Here is a 12922-nt window from a genome sequence, read left to right as displayed (position 1 = left end):
ACACACACACACACACACACACACACACTGGAATATTATGTAGCCATCAAAAAAAAAATGAAATCTTGCCATTTGCAATGACATGGATGAAACTAGAGGGTATTATGCTAAGCCAAGTAACTCAGAGAAAGACAAGTACCATATGATCTCACTGATATGAGGAATTTGAGAAACAGACAGAGGATCATAGGGGAAGGGAGGGAAAAATGAAACAAGAAGAAACCAGAGAGGGAGACAGACCATAGAGACTCTTAATCTCAGGAAACAAACTGAGGATTGTTGGAGTGCAAGGGATTGGGAGGAATGGGGTGGCTGGGTGATGGACATTGGGGAGGGTATGTGCTATGGTGAGTGCTGTGAATTGTGTAAGACTGATGAATCACAGACCTGTACCCCTGAAACAAATAATACATTATATGTTAATTAAAAAAAAATAATAAAAGCAGGTGGCTCAGTTGTTAAGTGTCTGCCTTCGGCTCAGGTCATAATCCCGGGGTCCTGGGATTGAGCCCCGCATTGGGCTCACCACTCTGCGGGAAGCCTGCTTCTCCCACTCCCCCTGCTTCTGTTCCCTCTCTTGCTGTGTCTCTCTCTGTCAAATAAATAAATAAATAAATAAAGCCAAGCTTCTCAAAAAACAAACAAAAAAACCAAAAAAGGCAACAATTCTTTTAATCACTGCTCTATTCATTCTAGTTAAGGAAAATCTATTACTTACACCTGTTTTTTTGTGCATGTGTTTTGTTTTGTTTTGTTTTGTTTTCCTTAGCAGCAGTTTATTTCTCAGGTACTCTGTTGTCCTTCTATGACAAAAGTTGGTTATCTTTTATTGTGAGGATTATAGGGCATCAGTATTCTCAGCATTTGCATAAGAGTTCACTTCAACAAACCAAATATTTAATGCAAAACTTTCTTTGATCATTATTAGACAACTAGCTAAGAGATTTTCCTCTCTAAATGCATGATGCTCTAGTGCTTTCATTACAAAGCAGCCTATGAATCAAAATGTTACCTTTTTCCCTGCTTCAGAAGGAGGTCAACAAACTGCCATCATGGGCAATCATAAGCTTTTCTAGTCAGTTTAGCAAAGCTGGCTCCTATTGTCAAGGGTCTTCCAGTTCGAAAGCCTGAGACTGACAACCCTAATCACATCGAACTCATTTTTAATATTTAAACACATTAACATTAAAGGAATGGCCACAAAACAGACATCCCTTATTTAGTTATCATTTAGAAATCACAAGAAAACAATCATTTGCATATTGCTGGAGTTGCTTCAATCATCAGCAAAAACTCTTATGTCCTCAACTTCTTTGAATGTTCCTTTCATCTTACTCTTCCCCTGAGGACAACCTGGCAATGACCTTAAACTGCAGCTGCCCTCCCTTCCCTCCTTTCTACCCAATGAACATGGAGGGCCAGGAAGAGACAGTCTTGCTCCTCACAAAGGCTTTCAGTTCCCTTATACTTCAATTGTGAAGCACAGAAAGAGAGGAAGAGTCCACCCCTACCCAGAGGCAGGCACCTTCAGGGCTGTCCCACCCATCCTTTGGAGCCTTGGGCTTTAGGCTACCGTTCTTGTTGATTTCAGTGCCTACCAGGCTTCTAATACCTTAACTTCCCCATTCCATGAAGTCCTCCCCCACCTCACCTCAGCCACTCATCTGCCCCATTCATTCTCTACGTCTTTAAGTTACAAACTGCTTCCCTCCACTAATTCAATTCTGAGCACCCATCATTCTTACCTGTCTAGTTTATTAACTCTAGTTTCAGCACTTTAAAGGTGTTTGACCAACCTCTTCCCAATCTAGAATAGGCTGGTCCTACCCCCCATCTCCACACCCTGCCTGTTACTATTTCTGATCTTACCTGGTCTAGATTTCATGGTCCAATATTACAATCACTACATGGAACTTTTTTTTTTTTAAAGATTTTATTTATTTATTTGAGAGAGAGAGTGAGAGAGAGAAAGAGCACAAGAGGGGGGAGCGGGAGAGGGAGAAGCAGACTCCCCGCCGAGCAGGGAGCCCAATGCGGGACTCGATCCCGGGACTCCAGGATCATGACCTGAGCCGAAAGCAGTCGCTTAACCAACTGAGCCACCCAGGCACCCACTACATGGAACTTTTATTGACTACTTTCATTGTAATCAATTACTGGACAATCTCAAGCTCTGCCTGTTCCACATTTGCAGCCCCACAATTCAATCCATATTGACTGATCTCAAACTCAAAATGACAACTCTCCAGAGAACCTTATCTTGCCAGACAATCCTAATATACATCCCTTGTCCACTGACTCCCCCACTACAGGACTATGTCATCTACTCTCTATCTTCATTCCTCCAATGCCATCTCCTTGTCGTTACTCTAAGCTAATGAAGATACTTTCCATTTCACTGACAAAATGGAAGTGATCAGAAAGAACTTGAGTTCCCACTGCCATATATAGCTACCAGCAACCTGCACCTGAGGACGCTCTGCCCTCCCATCTGTTCACGGATGTCTATGTTCCTGACCTGGCATACCCCTCCATTTGCACACTCCTGTCACCAAATCAGACACAATACCAATAGTTATCCTTTCTTTCCCCTACTGAGTACCTTCCCCATCAATATACAACATGTGCTGTAATTCCCACCCATAAAAAAAAAAATCTCAATCTCCACATTCCTTCTAGTTAACAACCAGTTCTCTACACCTCTTATAGCAAACTCCACCAAAGAATTTTCTATTCATGCTGTCTTCAGTTTCTCTTTTTCCATTCTCACTTAAACCCACAGCAACCTGGCTTAGCCTAACCATACCAATGAGAAAGCCCCACATTCCTTGACTTCCACAGTGCAACCCAGCAGCATCCATCACAGTTGGTTGCCCTTTTTCCTTCTCAAAGACATCTTTACCTGACTTCCAGGACACCACACTCTCTTAGATTCAATTCCTCCCACAGCAGCTTCTTCCTCTGGGCCCCAACCACTGCAGAATGCCTATGGCTCAGGCCTCACAGACAGATATTCCTTTTAATCTGCATTTGATCTCCTGCAAACTGACCTTGCTGGTGCTTTAAAACCATCTGGACATAGGAGCCTACATCTAGCACCAGCAATGTCAATGAGGTTCAGACCCATATCCTATTCAGGTATATAATGTACAAATGAACATGGTCAAAAGCCTCATGATTTCTTTCATCTATTTCTTATAGTTTTCAGGGTAGAGCTCTTTCATCTCCTTGGTTAAATTTATTCCTATTTTATTGTTTTTGATGCTTGTAAATAAGACCATCTTTTTAATTTATTTTTCTGTTAATCTGTTGCTAGTGTATATACAGATCTGCCACTGATTTTTGTATGTTAACTTCATATTCAGCAACTTTACTGAATTCATTGATTAGATCTAAAAGTTTTTCAAATGGAGTCTTTAGGATTTTCTCTATATATAGAATCATGATGAAAAAACTGCAGATAACACAAATACATGGAAAGATATCCAATGTTCATGGATTGGAAGAATTAATATTGTTAAAATGTCCCCAACTATCCAAAGCAATCTATAGATTCAATGCAATCCCTATCAAGATTTCAATGGCATTTTCACAGAAATAGAAAAAGCACTTCTAAAATGTGTATGGAACCACAAGAACCCCAAATAGCCAAAGCAATCCTGAGGAAGTACAACGAAGCGGGAGACATCACACTGATTTCAAGCTATATGATAAAGCTACAGCAACCAAAACAGTATGGTATTGGCATAAAAACAGACAAATAGACCAAAGGAACGGAATTAAAGCCCAGAAATAAACCCATGTATAAAGAGTCAACTAAAATTTGATAAGGGGACCAAGAATACCCAATAGAGAAAAGACAGTCTCTTCAATAAATGGTGCTGAGAAAACTGGATATTTACATATAAAAGAATGAAACTAGACTCCTATTCTTACACTACTCACAAAAATTAACTCAAAGTGGATTAAAAACTTAACCCATAAAACCACAAAACTCCCAGAAGAAAATATAGGAAAAAAGCTCCTTGACATGGGTCTTAGCAATAATTTTTTGGATGACACTTAAACCACAAGGAATAAAATGAACAAGTGGGACTACATCAAACTAAAAAGCTTCTGCACAGCAAAAGAAATAATCAACAAAATGAAAGGGCAGGCTACAGAATAAGAGAAAATATTTGCAAATCACATACTTGATAAGGAGTTAATATACAAAATATATAAAGAATTTATACAACTCAATAGCAAAAAAAAAACAATTTTAAAAATCGGCAAAGACCTGAATAGACATTTTTCTAAAGAAGATATTTAAATGACCAACAGGTACAGGAAAAGGTGTTCAACGTCACTAATCATTAGGAAAATACAAATCACCACAATGAGACATTACCTCACACTTGTTGGAATGATTATCATCAAAAAGGCAAGAGATAACAAATTCTTGTTAAGATACAAAGAAAAAAAAAACTCTTGGGCACTGTTGGTGTAAATGTAAGTCGGTGCAGCCACTATGGAAAACAGTACAGAGGTTCCTCAAAAAATTAAAAATAGAACTACTATATGATCCAGCACTTCCACTGCTGGGTATATATCTGAAGGAAATAAATCACTATTTTGAAGAGGTATCTGCATCCCCATGTTCACTGCAGCATTATTTACAATAGCCAAAAAATGGAAACAATCTGAGAGTCCACTGACAGATGAATGAATATAGAAAATGTGGTACATATACACACACACACACACACTGCCTGGATTATTATTCAGCCACAAAAAAGAAGGAACTCCTGTCATTTGTGACAACATGGGTGGACCCTGAGGGCATTATGCTAAGTAAAATAAGACAGAGAAAGATACATACTGTATGATCTTACTTGTATGTGGAATCTAAAAACAAAACAAAAATAAAAACAAAAAAACCCCATCACAAACTCATAGACAAAAAGATCAGATCTGTGGTGACCACAGGTGGCAGTGGGGGACAGAACTGGAAGAAGGTGCTCAAAGAGTACAAATTTCCAGTTATAAGATAAATAAGTATTGGACATGTAATGTACAACATGAGGACTATGGTTAACACCGCTGTATGGTATATTTGAAAGCTGCTGAGAGAATAGATCCTAAAAGAGCTTATCACAAGGAAAAAAACATTTTTTCTTTTTTTGGGGGGGGATCTATATGAGGTGATGATGTTAACTAAACTTACAGTGGTCATAATTTCAGAATATACGTAAATCAAGTCATTACACTATACACCTTAAACAGCGCTGTATATCATTTATATTTTCCTAAGACTGAAAGAAAAAAGAACACAGTAAATGTAAAAAGAGATTATTACTACTAAAAATGCAGACCAAATTTCCACTTTTAAAAACTAATGGGGTAGGTGGGTGACACAATATGACCAACTGATAGAACTGAACACACAAAATAGAAACCTTCATACCAAACCTTCTTGCCAAACACACCTGTACACATATAAAAGAATTCAATGCCAAACAGCAAAAGTAGTGGGAAAAAAAATCCAATTTTTGTTTGAAAATATAGAAGCAAAACAGTATTAAAAACTCAGACCCCAGTAAATAAACTGTAGAAAGAATGTATATGGTCAATTTACAATAAAGTAAAAGGCTAACAATTCCCTCCCTCAAAATAGTAATAATAATAATAATAAGGCCTCATGATTTTCTCACCAAGAAAAACCAAACCAACCAACCAACCAACCAAAAAGAAAAACCAAATAAAACAAAACCATCTGATCCCCTACACCACCCTCTTGCCTCACCTTAGGCAATGTCAGCTCCATGAAATGCCCTTTGCCATACCTCTTAGCTAGTCTTGACCCCTATTTTTATCTGATTTCTTTTCATAAAGTTTATCTTCTTTTGACATTACTTCTACTTTACTTCTTGGGTCCTCATCACACACTCCCCTACACAGTCAGGGCTGTAGTTGCTATGTCTCCAGGATATGCAACGGTGCCCAGCACATAGTAGGCCCTCACTAGGGTTGGGGACATGGTTTTCTGTAATTGCGTGGCATCAACTTCAACAAGGACATTCAAATCCCTCTAACTGTCTTCCTTTCCTGTTCTTTCCAGAAACTAATATAAACCACCACCATTCTCTTTTGATGCTTGAAATTTCTCTGCTTTGGGCATACAGCCTTCTGAGTTATTTTATGTTAACATATACATATGGTGAATAGGCATGAACTGATCCACCATGCTACATCCATCCCACTAGACTCTGACATCTTTATGCTTGTCCCTCTACTCCTACACTTAAGATGGGCCTCTCCTCTCCTGATCCCCCTCCCCTACTTCCTTCCCTGGACACTGATAGAGCAATTATCCCTAACCACTGTGTCTCCGCTGGGTCCTCCTCATCATTCTCTAAATAGGCCTCATCTTTCCTCTGGTGACTCTCTGGACCTGAGGTCCCTTTCAAGCCACTAGCAGCTAATCTCCACATCTGACTTCTCGCCTGAAATCCTAGTCCTAGCAGAAGAATCACAGCACTGTCCCTACTCTTTGTCTTGGACACTCCTTGAGTCATGGGTCCCTGGCTTCCTCCCCTGCTAGTTCACTAACATTGCCATTGAGTTCTCAGTATACACTGTACCTGCCCGCCTCTTGATGTAAACATTTCCTAAACAGATCTAAACCTGTGTTTTTCCTTGCCACATTTACTCTTTCTACTGAAACTCCTTTTTCCTTGAAACTCTACTAAGTTTGCTTTTATGGCACTGCTTCCCACAAGTTCTCACTTTCATTGAAATTTTGTTTTCTTTGTTTTGTTCTAATTTCAAACACAAAGAAACCATGTATTACACAGGGTTGGGACATGGCTCTTGGAAGGCATACCCCTATCCCCTTCACATGTCCTGCTTGACCCCCATGGCCTGGCCCTTATGGTTATTCATATACATACCAACCAGTTTCCTATCTGGGTGTCTTTGCTCTCTCATACATCTTTGCATTTGCAAGTGTTCCCTTGGACAATCTCTGTAACCATATTTGTAAAAATAACCTGAATATATTTATTTCTATTTCCCTCTTTATAATATAACTTATTCAAAAACAGGAATAGTCATTTACTTGTCTTAACTGTCTAAGTATCTGGAATACTGATGCTCAATAAAATTTGATAAACCCAAATAACCAATCCCACTAAGGATTAATCATGTAAGCTGTTATGACTGAAACAGTGAATGCTTGACTTGGATAAACGGTTCCCTAAATCATCTCCAGAAATTAGAACTTCTATAATTGCTTATCGAAGTTACAATTCTATTCTGTCAATTTTCTTCCCCAAGTAAACAAGTTTAAGTATTTTTAAATTAATATTTCAGGTATTTGGATTTTAAAGAAAGATAACAACTTAAAAAAAAAAAAAGGATTTAAAAAAAAAAGGTGTAATTTCACCTTAGAAGCTTCTTGTTTGCTGATGTGTCTGGAATCCTGGGAAAAGTCTGTTTCTGGGGTGTGTACAAAATGGTCTCTGCAGATTTCACCCTCTGCTTTATCAGTTTCTCCATCATCTGTCTATCATCAGATCCAAAATCCATGTGGTATTTGGGAGAGGATTCTGAATCAATGAACAAGACATTCTCTGAGTCATCTTCCTTTTCACTATCTGATGAATATTCCAAAATTTCTGTAGAACTCTGAAAGATATTAAAAGAAAGGCAGTTACTTCGGCTCTGGTCGTGGTCCTGGAGTGCCAGGATCGAGTCCTGCATTGGGCTCCCTGCTCAGCGGGGAGTCTGCTTCTTCCTCTGACCTCTCGTGCTCTGTCTCTCATTCTCTCTCTCTCAGATAAAATCTTTAAAAAAAGGGGCGCCTGGGTGGCTCAGTTGGTTAAGCGACTGCCTTCGGCTCAGGTCATGATCCTGGAGTCCCGGGATCGAGTCCCGCATCGGGCTCCCTGCTCAGCGGGGAGTCTGCTTCTCCCTCTGACCCTCCTCCCTCTCATGCTCTCTGTCTCTCATTCTCTCTCTCTCAAATAAATAAATAAAATCTTTAAAAAAAAAATATTAAAAAAAAAAAAAAGAAAGGCAGTTAAATTTGGAGACTCTTTATTCAAGTCCATATTTACATATGCCTTTATTCCATTTTCTCCTGGTTATATTCATTGAAATAACTTTGTAAATAGTTATTTATAGGTTAAACTTTTATTTCGAAATTACTATCAACAGGTCCTATTTAAGAATACGAGTCATTGCCTCTTTTTCCTAACATTTCCTAAAATGTTTCTTTCTCCTACTCAAATTTCTAATTCAAAAATTTTTTTGAAAAGTGGATTATAAAACAGAGATCATATCATATAGTGAATCCTGGACAGGAGAATCAAAATTTTTTCTGTAATGTCTTCTGTTTTTACTTAGACACACACTAAAATATTTAAATGTGGTAGGTATTTTATTTTCCCATCACTTGGTTTTGCAAGTCAGTCCCATTTTGTTCTAACATCAGCAACAATTTATCCTTCAACATTCTAATTTTCCAGTGTATTAGTAAGCTCTTCTAATTTAATACCTTTATAAAAATTTAAATTTATTAAATGAAAACAGTACATTTAGTTGAAATGGATCTTCTGTACCCACTCAATTTGTAGGGTAGGCACGGGGTCCTTCATGAGGAGCCCTGTTTATTTTGATGGATCAACATGGACTATGTCCCTGGCACTGTAGCAGACACTTGGTTTAAGAGAGGATACATGTGTATGAGGGTTACTGTTGGTTAAATCGGTGTGCGTGTGAACTAGTATGTGAGTGTGCATGGTAGCACTAGAGTTTTCATCATTTGCTAATCTAATCGTAAGACCAAAAGTTTACTACATGTGGCCTTTTCTGAGGATTTTATAGTCAAATCCTTTTTAAGAGCTTAAAAAGGACATCACTCATTCCCACATCTCCAAAAAACTGCCTGGGTAGTCACCTGTTACTAGGCACATTTAAAATAAGAAAAAGTAAATGAAAAAAACTTCTCAAATAGCGTAGTTCCACTATACTTTTCACAATCTCAGTTGTATACTTAAATTACTGCAGGTAGCTGATAACCCATTAATAAGCACTAGACTCACATGTTTTCCCCACAGCACAAATTCTGAATAAATATTAATAGGCCACAAAAAGAACCAAAGCAGTTTAGACTAAAAATTAACTTGCTTGACACTAAAAATTTGCATACATTGAGAATTCCAAATTCAATTCATCTTTTTGTTATGAAATTAGTGCCCTGAAGTTTTACACTTCATCCTAAAGCAGGGTTTCTCAACCTCAGCACAATTGTCATTTGGGCTGGATAATGTGGTGGGAAGTCTCTTATGCATTGTAGGGTTGTTTAGCAGCAGACCTAGCTCCTACCCACTAGAGAATAGCAGCATGATCGCACCAGTCATAACTATCAAAAATGTCTCAAGACATTGCTAATGTCCCCTGGGAGACAAAATCACCCCTAAGTATGAACCACTGTCCGAGAAAAATGTCAGCAAATAACCAACCACATTTGGCCTGTGCTGGAGACTCACATCCAGAAGTGAAGGGGACATAGCACTTCATGGGGATGGAGAGGTCAGAGTGAAACGCATTAGTACCCCCTTTGCTATGGGGATACATTTCAAGACCCTCAGTAGATGCCTGAAACTACAGATAGTACTGTATCCTATACAGACTATGTTTTTTCATATACATACATACCAGTAATAAAACTTAATGTCTAAATTAGGCACAGTAAGAGATTAACAATAATGTAATAAAATAGAATTATATTGTAATAAAATTTATGTGAATGTGGTTTTCTCTCAAACTCTTACTGTACTATATACTCACCCTTCTTCTTGTGATGATAAAATGCCTATTTGATGAGGTGAAGTGAGATAAATGATGTAGGCACATGACGTAGTGTTAGGCTACTAATGACCTTCTGATGATAAGTCAGAAGGAGGATCATCTGGTTCCAGACTGTGGTTGACCCCAGGTAACAAACCATGGAAAGTAAAACCACAGATAAGGAGGATAACTATAGTTACAAAACAATGTGTTAGAAGTACTGTAACTGAACTATTGCTCAGGCTCCATGGGGAACATGTAAGAGGAACAAAAAAATCCAAATGGGGCACAGGGAGAAGGGAAGAAGAACTGCCACCTAAAGCTGAATGCTAAGTGTAAGTTAATTAGACAGAAAGAAGAGCAAGTACATTCCAGGGAAAAGGAACAGGAGGAACATGAATATGAGGCCAGAGAGAACGGAGCACGTGCAGGAAAATCTACAAGTAGCAGCCAAGAGAGGTTGTATGAGGACCTTGAAAACCATAGCAGGGCATTTGGCTTTATTCTGAGGCAGTGGGGGAATCACTGGCAGTTTCCACAAGGGCTAACAAAATCAGATGTTAATATGGAATGATCATCCAAACCACATTCTGAACAACAGACTCTAATATGGAAGACAGAAGGTATCAAAGACTGCCAATAGGAAAGGAGCTGGCTAGAGGTTCTTCATAATCGAAGCAGAACACAAAGAGGATGTGAGTGGGAGTAAGAATAGGAGAGGTACACTTGAAAGAAAATGAGGGAAGAGATGTAACCACACTTGAAGATTCTCACATGTGAGAAAGGAGAGTGAAGACATATTCAAAGAAAACCCTAAGCATCTGTTTGGGCAACCAGAGAAGTGTGCTCACCTAGAAAGGGAATTCAGAAAATAATCTGTAGAGGAATAGTTGCCAATATACATTTGGTTTTGATATGTTAATGTTCTGATGCTTATGGAATAGCTGAGATAAAAGTGGCCAATAGGTAGTAGCTTTATGGGTCTGGAGTTTTAATAAAGTGATACGGGATAGAGATATAACTTCAGGAATCATCAAAACAGAAACTGTGCATTAAAGTATGTGAGGTAGAAAAGACTGTTCCTCTAAATTCTATGAAAGTGAGAAAAGAAGATCCAGGCTGGAACCGTGGGAATATGATCACCATTTAAGCTGTATTCAGGTGAGAGAAGACAGAAGTTTCAGATTTGAGAAAAAAAGAGATTGCACAGTTTTAAGAAAACTACGAGACCTTGGAAATAGTGTGCTATAAAGAATAAATGATGCAAAATGGTCCAGCCACTTTGGAAGACAGTTGGCAGTTTCTTACTAAACTAAATATACTCTTAAAATAGAATCCAGCAATCATACTCCTTGGTATTTACTGAAAGGAGGTGAAAAGATGTTCACATAAACACCTGCACACAGATGTTTAGATCAATTACTCATAACTGCCAAAACATGGAAGCAACCAAATTGTCTTTCATTAAATGAATTAATAAACTGTGGTACATTCACACAACGGAATAGTATTTGGCACTATAGAGAAGTGAGCTATCAATCCATGAAAAGACATGGAAGAACCATAAGTGCATAGGACTAAGTGAAAGAAGCCAAACAAAAAAGAATACGTACTGTATGATTCCAACTATATTACGTTCTGGAAAAAACAAAACTATGGAGACAACAAAAAGATCAGTGATTGCCAGCAATTATGGGGCGAAGATGAATAGGCAGAGTACTCTTGGACAGTGAAAATACTGTGTATGATATAATGATGAATATATGTTATTATGCATTTGTACAAACCCACAGAATGGACAACACCAAGAGTAAACCTTAACATATACTATGGACTTTGGATGATTATGACACGCCAATGCAAATTCATCAATTGTAACAAATGTACAATTCTGGTAAGTGATGCTGATAATGGGGGAGGCTATAGATGTGTCACGGCAAGGGGTATATGGCAAGTCTCTAGATCTTCCTCTCAACTTTACTATAAACCTAAAACTGCTCTAAAAACATATTAAAAAAAAAACCCCAAATAGCAATAAATGGAAGGAGAGGTGAAAATAGGAGACCTGATAATTCTTTCAGAAAGCTTGGAAATGCATATTTTAATTTCTTTCAAAAATAGAAAAGACAACATAAAAAGACACATTTGCTCAGCTATGAACAATTCATATGACAAAGTTGAAGATAAAATCATGAAAATAAAAGTGTACTCCAGACTCGAGTGTATCTTCCAACCACAACCATGAGGTTTAAATGAATTTCCTCAGGAAGAATTTTTTTTAATGATTTTATTTATTTATTTGACAGAGAGAGAGAGAGACAGTAAGAGAGAGAACACAGGCAGGGGGAGTGGGAGAGGGAGAAACAGGATCCCCACCCAGCAGGGAGCCTGATGCAGGGCTCGATCCCAGGACCTTGGGATCATGACCTGAGCCGAAGGCAGACTCTTAAAGACTCAGCCACGCAGGTGCCCCATCAAGGAAGAATTTAATAGCATTAAGATGGGTAAGATTTAGGGGAGGGTGAGTGCTGTGAATTGTATAAGACTGTTGAATCACAGACCTGTACCTCTGAAACAAAAATACATTATATGTTAAAAAAAAAAAATGTCTATCACCCAGGCACCCCATCCCTCCCACCCCCCACCACTCCAGCAACCCTCAGTTTGTTTCCTGAGATTAAAAATTCCTCATATCAGTGAGATCATATATGTCTTTCTCTGATTGACTTATTTCGCTTAGCATAATACCCTCTAGTTCCATGCACGTCATTGCAAATGGCAAGCTTTTTTTGATGGCTGCATAATATTCCATTGTGTGTGTGTGCATGTGTGTGTGTGTGTACCACCTCTTCTTTATCCATTCATCTGTTGATGGACATCTTGGCTCGTTCCATAGTTTGGCTATTGTGGACATTGCTGCTATAAACATCGGGGTGCACGTACCCCTTCATATCACATTTGTATCTTTGGGGTAAATACCCAGTAGTGCAATTGCTGGGTCGTAGGGTAGCTCTATCTTCAACTTCTTTAGAAACCTCCATACTGTTTTCCAGAGTGGCTACACCAGCTTGCATTCCAACCAACAGTG

At 38.5% G+C, this 12922-nt stretch overlaps 1 protein-coding gene across 1 annotated transcript in view; it reads right to left on the bottom strand.

Annotated features, from left to right (window-relative positions):
* SPIDR (scaffold protein involved in DNA repair) overlaps positions 1-12922 on the bottom strand; it is a 408727-nt gene that overhangs the window by 264647 nt on the left and 131158 nt on the right. Inside the window, exon 2 of the mRNA XM_081817117.1 lies at positions 7427-7668. Within this exon, the coding sequence (XP_081673243.1) occupies positions 7427-7668 (242 nt within the window). The remainder of the gene's footprint in view (positions 1-7426; positions 7669-12922) is intronic.

This window comes from Leptonychotes weddellii, chromosome 4 (genome assembly GCF_054177405.1).
Source record: "Leptonychotes weddellii isolate Sample4059 chromosome 4, ASM5417740v2, whole genome shotgun sequence".
Taxonomy (NCBI): domain Eukaryota; kingdom Metazoa; phylum Chordata; class Mammalia; order Carnivora; family Phocidae; genus Leptonychotes; species Leptonychotes weddellii.
This window is presented reverse-complemented; position numbering and strand designations above follow the sequence as displayed.